Source organism: Chlorocebus sabaeus, chromosome 18, assembly GCF_047675955.1.
Source record: "Chlorocebus sabaeus isolate Y175 chromosome 18, mChlSab1.0.hap1, whole genome shotgun sequence".
NCBI lineage: Eukaryota > Metazoa > Chordata > Mammalia > Primates > Cercopithecidae > Chlorocebus > Chlorocebus sabaeus.
Genome location: NC_132921.1, coordinates 45887523 through 45903500, shown reverse-complemented (window position 1 = coordinate 45903500; position 15978 = coordinate 45887523). Strand labels below are relative to the sequence as shown.

Below are 15978 nucleotides of genomic sequence, written 5' to 3'. Positions count from 1 at the left end.
AAGGAAATAATTATTAGAATAGTTGGGGTCCCTGGAGGTGAGAAGGAATTGTGACTGGGGATGGATATTGGTGATGTATCTGGGTGGCAGTGCTGCCAGGGCTTGCTTTCTTGAGCTGGGAATGGATTACACTGGTTTTGTTTAAACTGAGTAGATAATATGGCTCAGCTGTTTAAAAAATATAAAATAAAACAAAGGCCCCAGAAACAGAGTTTTCTTAAACATTGAGCTCTAAGAAAAAAAATTACCATGAAATATACCCAGTTATATCTAAATAGAACATGATCCATTATAATCAATTCCATCTGTGCATGTGAAAATATATGTGCGTGTTTATGTAAATACATTCACATATATTACATGTATATAAAATACACATTTATATATGAAATCAGTCAGCCTAGTAATATTCTTACCAGCATTTTTATTTATTTATTTATTTATTTTATTTATTTATTTTTGAGACAGAGTCTGGCACTGTCTCCTGGACTGGAGTGCAGTGGCATGATCTTGGCCCACTGCAACCTCTGCCTCCCAGGTTCAAGCGATTCTTCAGCCTCAGACTCCTGAGTAACTGGGATTACAGGTGCCTACCACTAGGCCCAGCTAATTTTTTGTGTTTTTAGTAGAGATAAGGTTTCACTATGTTGGCCAGGCTGATCTCAAACACCTGACCTCATGATTTACTCGCCATGGCCTCCCAAAGTGCTGGGATTACAGGCCTGAGCCACCGCACTCTGCCAGCACTTTTATTTTTTTTTAAGCATATGTTATTATTGTGTGTGTGTGTGTGTGTGTGTTTAAATATATGGGAATATAGAGTTCCATGAATATGCATAACTGTAATTGTTGGTATACTTAATACTAAATAAAATTTATAAAGGGAACAAATACAATTAAAAGCTGATATATAGCTTTGTGGAAATGCAATAAGGAATAGAACTTAGAGAATTAAGGAAAAAGAACAGTTAAACTTGCTCTGTGCTTTACAGCAATAATTCTTATCCTTTTCAGGGTCCCATACCCTTTCAGAATTTGGTAAAAGATATGGTTTATTTCTTCAGAAAAATAAATGAGCACACGTATATACATTGTTGTGCTTACAATTATGAGGTACAGCCGGGCGCGGTGGCTCAAGCCTGTAATCCCAGCACTTTGGGAGGCCGAGACGGGCGGATCACGAGGTCAGGAGATCGAGACCATCCTGGCTAACACAGTGAAACCCCGTCTCTACTAAAAATACAAGAAAATTAGCCAGGCGTGGTGGCAGGCGCCTGTAGTCCCAGCTACTCGGGAGGCTGAGGCAGGAGAATGGCGTAAACCCAGGAGGCGGAGCTTGCAGTGAGCCGAGATCGTGCCACTGCACTCCAGCCTGGGGCACAGAGCAAGACTCCGTCTCAAAAAAAAAAAAAAAAAAAAAAAAAAAAAAAAAAAAAAAACAATTATGAGGTACAATTCTTCAACTATAAAAGTCCCTGGACCATCTGTTAAAATTCCTTCTATAAATTGTCCCCAGGTATTCTGTGATAGTGACCAAAAAGATAACTTATATTCTGTCACTACCAAACATTTCTTCTTCCCTTTCACCTCACTCACAAATCCCTTTCAGTTGTTTCTACCCATATTTGTCCATCTTAATTTCCTCTTAATCACCCAGGATTCTACCCAGACAATTGTATTAGTAGTGAACTGCTTTGCCTGCCTTTGTTCTATCTATTCCACTCTATTCTAAATTCTGCCTCAAAATTAATCTCTCCAAAGACCAGTTTGGTTTTTTTTTTTTATCATTGTTGTTACTGTTTTATTTTTGAGTTCCTCTAAAATAATGCTTACAAGTTTGCCATACAGAGCCAAACAGACCTTGATTACATTCAAAATCCAGCTTTGCTCTTACCAGCTGGGTGATATTGGACATGCTTCTTGACCTTTTTACAATTTCTACTTCCTTATCTATAAAATAAGGATAATAATATAATTTAAAGACTGTTGTAAGGATTAATGAGATACTGCATTTGAAGTGATTAGCAGGGTACAAGGACATAGGATGTTCAATAAATATTTCCTGACTAAATGAAATATTTAGCCTTTAGGTTTTCAATTTAATGCTTTTGCTAACGTAAGTCTCTGTCTCCCATTTCATACTTGTCATTGTTTCCTATCAGAGAATCCTACCTCCTGCATCAAATGTTCCCCAAATCCTATAGCCAAATGTGAACTCTCCCATTTCTTAATTCCTCAGACTTTTCATAGTACTTATTACAGCAGCATAACATAATGGCCAAAGCTCTCAGTTCATCTTGGACATAGATACTAGCTCCATCACTTATGGCTCAGTGACCTTGGGCAGGTCACATAGGCTCTTTATTGCTTATTTTCCCTATCTGCAAATTTGTTATATTATCACAAAAAGTTTTTATGAAAATAAAAAATAATTTCTAAAAAAGGTAAAACAATAGAGATAGTGAGGGGGGCTAGGACCAGACTAAGGCTGGGAGCAAGTATTACCTACAAATGGGCAAGAGGGAACCTTCTGAAGCAAGGAAATATTCTAAAACTGGATTTTAGAAAGAAATATGTAAGTACCATGCAAATTAAAAAAAAAAATGGCTTGTAGCCATGCTTTCATAGCTATATAAAGTTACTATTTATTAAACTCTACAGTTAAAATGAGTAAATTTTATGATACTCAAATTATACCTCAATAAAACTTGTATACACACTAAGCATATTGTATGTGTTAGCAGTTATTACCTTATACTGCCTTGTGTTATCTGTGGTTTTGGTTTTGTTTTTTTTCTTGAGACAGTCTTGCTCTGTTGCCCAGGCTAGCGTGCAGTAGCATGACCATAGCTCACTGCAGCCTCAACCTCCTGGGCTCAAGGGATCCTCCTGCCTCAACCTCCTGAGTAGCTGGGACTAGGACTACAGGCACATGCCACCACACCTGACTAATTTTATTTCATATAGAAACAGGATCTTGCTATGTTGCCCAGGCTGGTCTCCAACTCCTGGCCTGATCCTCCTGCCTTGGCCTCCCAAAGTGCTCGAATTACAGGTGTGAGCCACTGAGCCCATCCTCTGTGTCTCTTTATGTGATTGTCAAGAGTGTCTTGTGTCCTTACTCTCATACCTTCCTTCCCCTCCCTATTAACTAAGCCTGAGCTTAATCCTGGCACTGGCCAGTATTAATATGTACTTGTTTGGGTTGAGGGTACCACAGATTTCTATATATAAAGAAGACTGAATTGTGCATTTAGAGGCTGGTCTTTTACATCTACACATAATAGATTAGTGGGACCCCATCTCTACAAAAATAAAAATAAAAAATTAGCCTGGCATGGTGGCACACATGTGTAGTCCCAAATACTCAAGAGGCTGAGGCAAGAGGATTACTTGGGCCCAGGAGGTCAACGTTGCAGTGAGCTGTGATTGCACCACTACACTCCAACCTAGTGATAGAGTGAGACCCTGTCTCAATAAACAGACAAACAAACAGAGTAGAGAATAGTTGACATAAGGAGTATAGGTTTTGAAGTCAAGGATAATGGTGATCATTTTGATGCTAATCACTGTAGCCATAAGACTCTAGCCTTCTCTATGCCTAATGATTTCAGGTTGCAGGCAACCTGTTGCCATTCCCAAAGTTAGCATACTGCACTCCTGGCATTTTAGGGTCTGGTATTCCCAGCACTCCAAAGTTTTGGTTATTTGAATACTCTCCCTTTTGTCAAAGAGTGGATCTTCCCAAATAACTTCATGCATCCCAGATAACAGTTTTCAAAGAACCAAAAGAAGAACTGTGAATGTGATTCTTATAGTCTTCCAAGATAAATATAGCGGTATTTTATGTTGTTTAGAAACTAATAATAACTGAAAAATAAAATAAAAATAATATTTCTGTCCATACCATCTTTTTATTTCGCACTGCAGAAGAGAAAAGTAATTACAAATAAAACATTGCTTGTTGGAAAGGAATTAAAGCCACATCAGGCAGTTCCTGGGAGGATAAACTATTGCTTAGGAACTTTCCCATGGCACTCGAGTGAATACTACTTGAGCATATCTTCCAATTAAGACATGTGTTTTAGCCAATGTTGAGTTCTCTAAAAGAAACTTTCCAGAGTTATATATATCTTGAAAGTGTTTTAAAGAGGATCAATGTAATTTGGAGGGTTTAGAGGTACAAAGTGCTGGAATCTTTCTTATGAAAGTTAAAGGGAACAAAATAAAACATCCCACCTCCTTGGGCATTTTCACAGTAAATCAATATCAGCAGGGGTTTGCTAGGCAATCAGGTTTAAAAACAAAATCTCTGGTTAGTCTGTCACTGCACAAATATATTTTCTTGAAGTACATTATAGATTTCCCATGTTTACAAAACCAAAGAGAGTTTTTCATATGCCATTGTTACATTTCAGGGAAACAAGTGGCTTACCTTTGAAGCTTGGACATTCCTATAATGTCTTATATATTTACTGAGAATGAACTTTTCCATTTTCTTTTATCGAATGCCCAAATTATTTTCTTTATTGTTCATATAGGTACAGTGACAGGAGTTAGAAAAGATGCGTCCACATCTCCTATGCCAACAGGAAGCCTAAAGGATTTTGTCACCACAGCCTCACCATCATTACAGCGCACCACCTCCCGGTAAGCTTCAGAGATTCTTTAGTTTTTAATATTCTCCCTATGAGAGTATTTTTTGAAGTTTATTTAATAGGGAATGGAAAAATCTTGACAACTCTTAGTGATTCTTTCTCAAGAGAGGTCCTTCTTTTGAAGCATCTAGATTTGGCCAATTTGAACCATATGGAGTCCTTTTCTTTATACATTCTCTTTGTTAGTTGATCATGGTAATGGAAAGGGCTTCCATAGAAACCTAAATAAAGCTAAACCTATCCTTCACCAGAAAGTCTGTTTAGCAGCAGGTCTTTTCCAGTTTATCACAGAGGAGTTATACACTTAGACTGTAAGTTTAACTAGCTGAAATCATTGATACTGAACATGATAGTGGCTTTTGTACTAGTTAAAGGAATACCAACATTTACTTATACCAGACACATTTGAGGGGTTAAGCATTTGATCAGCCTTTTCTGGAGTCAGGGAAAGAAATGTATTATTTTAAATTTCTTATATCTAATAAACCAACTCCCACATTATGCAATTAAGGCTGAATATATAAACATCAATACCAAAAGGGCTTGGTTTATGTTTCCTCAGGGATATGATTGGTTTTAAGCACTTAAATTCATAGCAGCTTATCCAATGAATTGAATGTAAATGTTAAGACTTAATTTGTAGTTAATTTAAAGTCCACTGGCTTTGCAAAGTAGAAATGCCCAAATTACAAGTCTCAAGTCTGATGATTTTAAAGATGTACTCTAAAATTTATTCTTTTGGTTTGAAGTAATTTCAAACAGAAGAGAAAGATTATTTATTCCTCCTCTAAAAAGTTGTATTCCAGACCAGTGCCTATAGATATGCTGTTCCACAGAAGCCAAACCTAGGAAACAGTGTGTTCATCTTATTTTGGCTCTTTTTGTCATTCCTTTAATTCTGGAGCTGGAAATGTAAGCATCTTAAAGAACTTTTGAGAAATTACTCCAACACAAAAGATAATAACAGTAGCTGCCATCTATTAAGTATCTGCCATGTCCCCAGGACCTTGCCAGGCCCTTTATATGCATTGTCTGATTTAATCTTCACAACTTTATGAGGTGGTACTATTATCCCCATTTTTAGAATTAGGAAACTAAGTCTCAGAGACATTGAAAAACGGTCTAAGGTCACATAGCTAATAACGGGCAAAGCCAGCATTTCAGACTCCAAACCTTGTAATCTTAAATATTGTAATAGTTGAGAATGACAACCTCTCTATTTTGGAGGCCACACATAATCAAAAAGAGAATTTAACTAGTTTGCCACATCCTTTCACTGTTGCTGCTTTTTTTTTTTTTTTTTTTTTTTTTGAGATGTAGTCTCGCTCTGTTGCCAGGCTGGAGTACAGTGGTGCGATCTCGGCTCACTGCAACCTCCACCTCCCGGGTTCAAGCAATTCTTCTGCCTCAGCCTCCCAAGTAGCTGGGACTACAGGTGCCCATCACCATGCCCGGCTAATTTTTTTTTTTTTTTTTAATAGGGACAGGGCTTCACCATGTTTGCCAGGATGGTCTCGATCTCTTGACCTCATGATCCACCCGCCTTGGCCTCCCAAAGTGCTGGGATTACAGGTGTGAGCCACCGCGCCCGGCTGCTTTCTTTTATTTTTAACGCTACTATTTTTGGCATTCTGACAAAGACCCACAGTAAGTTGTGATTCCGAAATGTTGATGGGGCTTCCTCTTTGGATCCCTTAACATTGTGGCTGAAAGCTTGTGCTCAGAGGGTCTCCATCCTAGCTCACCTTGAGGGATTCATTTGGAGGAATTAGAGGTAAAGAAGGAAGATTATCTGGATTTTCAATCTTAGTTAATTTTCCTGTTGTTAAAGATTAAAATGAGATCTTTAACACCACTTTAATATATTAATGTTTTTGATAGTTGCATTTCAGTTTAGAGGGAAGTATGAAAAAATGGAATAAAATGTTTCCCCAGTAAGAGTTTTATAAAACATCCTCAGCACATACCTTTTGAATGGACCATATCAACATTGTAGAGTTTTACAAGCCCAGGTTAAAACTGCTGTGAAGAGTCATATTTACAGACTTTAAAAAAGTATTATCTATTTGTCCTTAATACTGCAGATCAGCTAAATATAGATTCTCAGAAGCTTCCTAGTAATGAGCATTTGGATTAATAAAACAACGTGTAGCACACCAGATTTTATCCTTGGAAATGCATGATGGCATCATGTAAGTCTCTTATACGAAGTACAGAGTTTAAAAAAAAAAAAATCAGTACTAAGAAAATCAGTTACCAAGAAGGCATAGTGGTGGCTCTCCAGATTTCAGAATCAGGATAATTTGAATTGTTTTTATTTCAAAGTGTAGAAAAGGCATTTTTTTAATAGACTACTTATCAGTTACATGCAAACTCTTAATGTAAGAGAAGAGCCTATTGTTCTTTATCTCAACAAACCTTTGAAAGTACCAATGGGAAGGAGAGTAAAAGCTCTTCCCCTGTCCACCTTAAATTCTAAGAATTTTCAAGACCTGCAAACAAGGATGGGGGTGAGACAGATGCCAGTGGGAGACAGGTTTTCCTTTGTTCTCTGAAAATACCTAGCAGAGTTCCATTTCGTTCCATGTCCTGGTGAAAAAAACAGGTGTGGCAGAGTATCTTTCTCTTTCACAGTGTTAGTTGTTAATTGTTCTCACTGCCGGCTGTCAATACTATGTAAAATTTTCATTCGCCATTCAAGATGGAAAAAGTTGTGCCTGAAAATGTTAACATTTGCATTTTTATTTGTTGATTTATTTAAAGGACAGCCTCTCCTACAGCAATCCATCACTTAGTGACACCCCAAATATGAATAATGTATTGTAGACTTGCAGTTACAATGTGTAATAAGTGCTAGAGACAGTAAAGGAATGTTAACTATGTTGCAAATGTAATATTTATTGACTCGTAAAGTTTATTGCTTTTAAGGTTCAATAATACTAACCATAAAACATTAATATCACTTATCCTGATTTTAGCTGGGCACCTTTGTATGTGGAAATATTCATCTATCTCATGCTAACAAAATAAATATGTAATTTACAGCATAAGCAAAGGGGGCATTAGAGTTTTCTGTGCTGAAAGCTACAATGTTTCTTTCTCTCCATTTCACTTCTGGCTCTCCACACTGATCACACACTCCTAAGCTGCCTAAGAGAATAAGCACAGTGGTCATCTTGGCACAAGAGGGTGGTGAAGCTGAATTAAATGTACCATTCATTTCTGCTTGAATGGAACAAGCAATGCCCCACAGACCACTCCACCTGGAAAGAGGAGTGGAGGGGCTCTCTCCCTGTCATTCTGAACACCTCGGGGTAGGTGAGCCTTGGTTCTAAAAGAAAGTTAAATAAATACTTTTCCTACCAAATGAATGAGTCAGAGTTTACCAAGTCTACTTGATCCTTTAGTCTCCAGTGCGAAACCAGAGCTGGGTAAGTTACCATTTACTCCTAAAATGAATGTGTTATGAGCACAGATATAACTGATAATTAACCATTTTGTGCCTTCCAGAATTAGGTGTGTCCATTGCCAACAATAAAGATCATACAGGAAATATCTAACACTCAAAGAAAGAAGTAATGATAATTAGCAACCATCAGCCGTAATTGTCATCTACATTAAGATGCAGAATTATGTATTTCTTCATTATAAATAGCCTTTCTAATTGTACTTGATGTATGCCAATTTAATCAAAAAGTATACTTGCAACAGGCAGAATTTGCATTAATGTAGCTTTGGATCTTCAGGTCTTTTATTTCAAATTTGACTGGGAAAGAAGGCCTATTACAGCTGTATATCCTTTGTATGTTGGTGTCTTTTTCTATTCAGGCATGTAGATCTGATACATTTTATATTAAAATGAAGATAGTATCTTCTGAGATTGCTCAATGCAACAGAAATCTTGTCACCTTTAAAAATATTGGTCGGCTTTGTATTTTTCAGTCATATGGTAACACCGTGATTGTTGGACCCTGATAAACAGAGGCACACCAGGCCTACAGCAACAGGATTAGATTCTCAGTCCCTAAAGTAAAAAGTTACTAAGGTCACTTCTCTCTATTCTTCTATGACTTCTGCAAACAGTTACTGCTGGTGCTCTCCCTGTGCCTTTGTGTGTCTGTGTGTAAGATGTGAAGAAAGAAAGGGAGATTTCACCAAATCATACCCAGCTAGTGAATTTTCAGAACTGGAACTGGAATTAGCCTATTTCTAGGATGCACTGTTCACTTTTTTAGCTTTTTTTTTTTTTTTTTAAAGATGCGTTTTTAATGACAACAGAAAAGTGTTAAAGGTTTTTGTTTTGTTTTACTTTGTTTTGTTCCTTTTTGAGTTACTGATGGGGAAAGGTGTTGATTTTGTGAAGCTTCTTTTTTCTTGACAACATTTGGGGAATGCTTGAGTACGTGCTTTGAGGGACTTGATAAATTATTTGGGGGCTTTTAAAAAATAGTTTATTTTTATTGATACATCATAATTATACATATTTATGAGGTTCATTGTGGTGTTTCAATACAGGCATATATTGTGTAATGATCAAATCAGAGAATCTGGCACATCTGTCGCCTCATACATTTATCATTTCTTTATGGTGAAAACATTCAAACTCCTCTCTTCTAATTATTTTGAAATAGATTAGGTTAGTGCAAAAGTAATTGTGGTTTTTTCCTATTAAATGTAATGGTAGAAACTGCAATTACTTTTGCATCAACCTAATACAATGCAGTATTGTTAACCATAGTCACCCTTCTGCGTAATAGAACATTACAACTTATTCCTCCTAACTGTAACTTTGTACCCAATGACCCTTCTCTCCCCATGTCCTCACCTTCCACTCTTCCTAGCCTCTAGTAATCACTATCATACTCTCTACTTCCATGAGATCAACGTTTTTAGATCCTACATACAAGTGAGATTGCTTGTTGGAAAGCAATTGAGGCCAAGTCAACCAGTTCAGTTATTTGTTTCTTGTGCCTGGCTTATTTCAGTTGACATAAAATCCTTCAGGTTCATCTATGTTGCCACAAATGACAGGATTTCATTCTTTTTTATGTCTGAATAGTAGTCACTGTGTATGTATACCACATTTTCATTATCCATTCATCCATTTATGGACACTTAGGTTGATTCCATATCTTGGCTATTATAAGTGCTTCAGTAAACATGGAGTGCAGATATCTCTTTGACATACTTGTTTCATTTCCTTTGGATATATACCCAGCAGTGGGACGGTTGGATCATATAGTAGTTCTTTTTGTAATTTTTTTGAGGAACATCCATTCTATTTTTCATAATGGCTGTACTAATTTACATTCCAACCCAATAGTATACAAGAGTTTTCTTTCTCCAGTCCTTGCCAACACTTATCTTGTCCTTTTGGTAACAGCCATTCTGACTGGAGTAAAGTGATATTTCATTGTGGTTTTGATTTGTATTTTCCTGATGATTATTGATTTTGAGAATTCTTTCATGTACCCAGTAGCCATTTTTATGTTTTCCTTTGAGAAATGTCTATTCAGGTCTTTTACCTATTTTTTTACTCACTTTGTTTTCTTGCTATTGAGTTGTTTGAATTCCTTATATATTTTGCATAGTAACTCCTTATCAGATGGATAGTTTGCAAATATTTTCTCCCATTCTGCAGGTTGTCTCGTCACTCTGTTATTTGTGTCCTTTGCTGAGCAGAAGCTTTGATGTAATCCCACTTGTCTATTTTTGCTTTTGTTGCCTGTGCTTTTGAGGCTGTATCCAGGAAAGCATTTTCCTGACCAATGTCATGGAGCTTTTCCTCTTTGTTTTCTTCAAGTAGTTCCATAGTTTCAGGACTTACATTTAAGCCTTTATTCCATTTGGCTTTGATTTTTTGTATCTGATAAGAGATAGGGAGTCTAGTTTCACTCTCTGCATGTCTGCGTGTGGATATCCAGTTTTCAAAGGACTGTCCTTTTTCCATTGTATGTTCTTCACACCTTTGTCAAATATCAGTTGGCTATAAGTACATAGATTTATTTCCATGTTATTATGTTAATAGTTTAGTTTGAGTTTTTTTAAAAACCTTCCTTTGCTGTCAACCATATACTTAATGTGTTCTGAAAATTTTGCTGTAAGCTTATGCCTTGCTGCGCTTTCTATAGTACAGTTGCCTGTGCACAGCCATGCTCACAAGGCAGCTGTTTAAACACAGCTGACTAGAAGGTGGCTTGTGTGATCTTTGGCCCACTGAGACTAACAGCCAGGAACTAGGTTCAGAAGTATCTGAAACCTGGTACTCTACCAATCCCAGTCTGGAAGGAATCTTGTCTCTGTTGTGAATATAGTATTTATTTCTCTTTATTGTTATCTTAAGTAACTTAACATGAAAATCCAGTTGCTTCCAGCTCCAGATATGATGGCACAGCCTTTAAAGTACCAGAACAACTGAGGTGTTTTGTTCCTTTGCTGGGCCAGAAAGAGGATGTTCCTCTTCATTCTCTGTAGGTTATAAACGAAGGCTTTAGCCCAGTGAGCAGGTCAGACGCTATTTCGTTTCCCATATCACATTGCCAGTAACCATTCAAGCTGAAGAGAAGGGAAAATCATATAAATATGCTCTGCCTGATTGTAACAATGATCTATTTTATCTCAGCTACAGAATTCTGGATTGACAGCTGTGAGGGGATTCAAAAGCCACACACGCACACACACACACACACACACACTCATTTTTATACTGGGAACAAAAATATAATACTGAAATTTATAATTGCCTGTTCACAATTCTTAGCATAGTACTTAAGCATTGGCAGAATGATTTTAGGTACATTATTTCATTTAAATTGCACCACAATCGTGTGAGGTAAGTAGTAATAGTATGCCATTTGACAATGAGGAGATAAGAACTAAAGGGACTGAGTAACTGACCAAGGTCACATAGTAGGAAGCAGAAAAGAAGACATGAATCTAGCTTTTCTGATCGCAAATTTCAGAGTTTTTTCATTCTTCCACAGTGGCTGAAACTTGGATTTGATTCTGAAGTGTAAGCACTGAGCTGATAAAATTCCACTTTGGGGCAGGAATCAGACAAACTTACTTTAACATTGAAATTATTTTGTTTGTATAACTTGATAGAAAGAAACTTAGTTACACAGAGAAGTGGAGGGGTTGTGGTTTGATTATGCATAGCAGCCAAATTGCAATATTTACTTGCATTTGTGTCCAGAATCCTAACAGTAACAAAACCGTTTTTTTTTTTTAAAGAGTCTATCTTCTCACCTATACATTTACCTAAATGTTTTAAATACTCAACCAGATTTTCTCATGTTCCTAGCAGAGGAAATGATCATGTGTTATCCTCCCAGCAGGAGAGAGGGATAAGCTAAACTAAGATCACAAACCTCTGCTGGGGTTTTCATAGTAGGTTTGAATAGCAGACCTCGCTGCGTGTATATAATAGAGCATATAAGTGATGACCCTATGTGATGATAGTGGCTATTATTCATTAAATGCCAGTTATATATCAGGTATTACATTGGGCATATACAGGTATATCCATTTGTAATATATGTTCATACAAATGACATATTATTGTCAAGATTTTAATGACTGTTAAAGCTCAGCTTCAAAATATCAGATAGAATTTATTCTTATTTTTCTGAAATGACTTTTTAAAGTATGAGCTGTAAGGCTGAGAACCATGATTTTAGCTTTCCTTGCCCTCAGAGTAACAGTGTATTTACTATACACAAAGTAACATTAACCATAACTTCTCTATTTTGAGTATCTTGTAAATAATAAAATGAAAACCAAATGAAATGATGCACATAAATTGATTATAGTAACAAGGACTAATCTGGAAACTTCAGAAAATAATGTATTGAGCATGTAAAAGAAAATATGAAGCTATAAACTTGCCTGTCTACCATGTTTGACCAAGAGGGTAAAAAGCCCAGCCATTCAAAAGAATTTTCATTTAGTTGGGTTGATAACTTGGAATTCCAGGCCACTGCTGTACCACCAAGAACAATAGAATGCATGGAAATTCTTAGGTGTTTGATGAAAAGATATTGCTTTTAGTTAAATCATGATGTTGAGCTAATACTGTAATTCCCACTGTTAAAAGCCGTTAATATAAGAATCCATTCCTCTTTCACACAGTGGTTTATAGTGTGTAAGTTAGGAAAATAAAGACAAATAGGCTAGGTAGAAATAATAACGATGTAGCAAATTCCAAGAAGTGAATTCAGCTTGAAGGAGCTTGTCAAGACATTCTTACTATAGAAAGAATATATTGTACTTGGGAAAATGTACATTACAACAGCTTATATTTACTACTCATTCAGAATTCTACTCCTTGGCTTCAGGAAATCTTTCTAAAGACCTAAGTTCTGGGTGAGGAGGTTGTAATAGCTATTTTATTTTTCACACGATTTTTCAAATGTTCTACAACAATGTTATATTACTTCCATAAGTTTAGAAACAATGTTTAAAAAGAAGGCAAAAGGAACACCTTTAAAGGAGACAAACACATTTCAAAATTTTACACTCAGTAGTTCCAAGTAGTTGCAAAAACCCTAAAGTTACTCTTGGCCCGTATGACATAAATATCTTATTTCCTTTGTCAACCTAGCAATAGATGAGGATTATCCTTCCTTGTTGGGTCTTCTCCAGGGTACTGAACTCTGAAAACTGCTATGATTGGTGACATCTGTTCAGTATTGCCAGTTCCTGCTGTCATTTCACAGCTTTTAGCCTCATGAACTGCCATTTTAGAGTTGTTCATTTGGTCCAAGGTTATCAAATTCCCTTAATTTCAACTTTAAGAAATATTTTTTAATGGCTCTTCCTTAGGCACTTTAATGCTTTTGTAAGAATTATTTTATATGTTACATAATGTAATCCTTACAATCACAAGAAAGTAAAGCTCCAAGAGACCATTACAGAACAATTAAAAGCCCAGGTGTAATAATTACAACTCTGTGGTTTATAGGCTTAGGTTTGAATGCTAGCTATGTGGTTCTGAACAAATCATTTAATTTAACCTATAAAATGGGAGTAATATCTCCCTCATAGGTATGTCATGATGATTAAGCAGGATAGTTTATGTAAAGTACGTAGCACAGGCCTGGTGCATGACTGAGTGCTCCATAAATAGTAGTTGTCATTATAGAACTTCCCACGGTCACTCAAGCAATTAGGAAAAGCTAGGATTTGGACCTTGCTCTTGTGATTCCAAACTGTGAGTGTATCCCCTAACAAAGAGTTAGGAATTAGGGTTAGGTTCATCTCAGAGCTGGGCAGTTTGATTGTATTTTTTATATTGACCTTGCAAACATGCCTGTTACTTTACCTCCATATGCCTAATTCCTTATGTGAAAATATGAATATTAATAGCTATTTTATAAATTTGCTCGGAGGATTAAATTTGACTGTGTATGCAAAGCCTTTAACTTGATGCTTGTCCATATTGAGCACTCAGTGTTAGGTTTCTTCTGTGCTCTGGGAAACAAGACTTCTTTGGGCATCTAAAACAATACATGTGAGTGATACTGGCCCCTCTGCCAAATGCCCTGAGTGACAGTGCCTCTGCCAAAATGTGGCTTAGAAGCAAGCCACATGTTTATGAATGACCCTGCATTCAAAGAATTTTCCTTATGCAATGTTGGCAAATTTTCCAATGTTTTGAGACTTCCCCTCCATTTGTTTTTCTTCTAAATAGAGGAGGGTAGGAAGTAAGATTCTTGTCTAGATGATAGGGTTAAGATTTTGTGTGTGTGTTTTTAGGATATCTGTTTCTAGGGTCACTCAAGGACTGACCGAAGTTACTGATAATTGATGTTGTCCTCATAGTTAGCCATTTCATAAGATTCTGAAAGGATTTAATTCCCTTCAGAGCAGTGATTCTAAAATCTGTCTGCACATTGGAATCACTAGGAATCTTTAAAAAATACCTAGTTCTAGGTTTCATCCCTGATTCGTTGAATCAGAATTGCCCATAATGGGCTCCAGTGGTGTGTATTTTTGATTTTTCAAAAAGATTCTGATGCACTTTGTCTAAAGACACATATTTGGAAGCCCCTGCTCTGGAACTGCACATCTCCTTACTTCTTAACCCAAGCACACCAACATTCTCCCTTTCTTTTTTCTGTCCCCTACCCAAGCCCAGGGCATCTTCTTTCCATTAGCAATTTTTATTAGTCATCATTATCCTCCTCCCAAGGGATTATCAAAATATATCAATAAGCCTGCAGTGAAAAAACTAAGAAGCCCTTAAAGAACTTGACTTATCAATTTAAATTGTTGAAATTGGGGATTCATTACTAAGACATATTGTTGGTGTCAGTCTTCTCTACAATAAACTTGTATGGACCCATCATCTGTAAGGGAACCCTCAGCAAGTTTGAAGAGAAAATTTCCTAAGGAAACATTCCTGATACTTTCTACCTGTCTTTCTCATCTGTGCTTCATCTTTCTCCATAGTACTTAATCACTTTCTAATATGCCATGTAATTTACTAGTGTGTTTTATTTATTGTTTGTCTCTCCCCCTTCCTCTCCTGCCCCACAAAGGATGTGGACTTTATGAGCACAAGTATTTTTTTCTATTATTTTCTATTCTTTTCATCCCTGCACTAGAGCAGAGCCTGGCTCATAATAGACATTAAATAAATATTTGTTGGCTGGATGAATTAGTGAATGGTCGCAAACAAAGCGAATGTTTCTTTTTATCTTACCAATCCATGACATTCCAGTAGACATCTATTTTGCTTTATGTCTTCACCATATCTCCAAAAAATCCATTGTTTCTGCCCACCTTATGCATCTAGTTGTACTTCTTTTATATCCCGGAACTTCCTTGCATTTTCTCCTATTTTAAGGTTTTTCCATTTTGTAAGGATTAGAAAACATCTTGGCTTTCAGGGTATTTCCAGACAGGATAATAGCAGATTTCCGAGTGTGAGCAGTGTCAACATGTTGTTTGCATTGGGAGTTAATTGCATAGATAATGTCGATATCAACGAGGATATCAGATATGCTTTGCTTAGCCATTCCATTATCTTATGTTCAGCCATATCAGCGAGCTTTTCCTAAACCTTTGCGTTGGTCTGCAGCTAGTTTATTGTTTGCATTTTCTCAAGTTAAAATCCTTGCATATTGACAGGCAGCAGAGCTTAGAGGAAAGGGCATTAGAGTTAAAGGCCGAAGATCTGGATTTATCCTGCCTCCACAGCTTGCTAGCAGCAAAACTTTGAAAAAGTCCCTTCACATGGAACCTAAGTTTTCCAGGCTTCTGTCCTATCCGTCTGAACCTTACCCTTTGTTTACATATAAAAATCAACACAAAAATA

General features: G+C 36.7%; 1 protein-coding gene across 12 annotated transcripts in view; it reads left to right on the top strand.

Moving 5' to 3' along the window:
• KIAA1328 (KIAA1328 ortholog) overlaps positions 1-15978 on the top strand; it is a 354206-nt gene that overhangs the window by 297381 nt on the left and 40847 nt on the right. For 11 of the 12 annotated variants that reach the window (XM_007974232.3, XM_007974231.3, XM_007974233.3 and 8 more), the window contains one exon: positions 4542-4650. In XM_007974232.3, coding sequence (XP_007972423.3) covers positions 4542-4650 — 109 coding nt within the window. Of the gene's footprint in view, positions 1-4541; positions 4651-6139; positions 6231-15978 lie in introns of all 12 variants that reach the window. The other variant, XM_073006360.1, reaches the window with a different exon arrangement.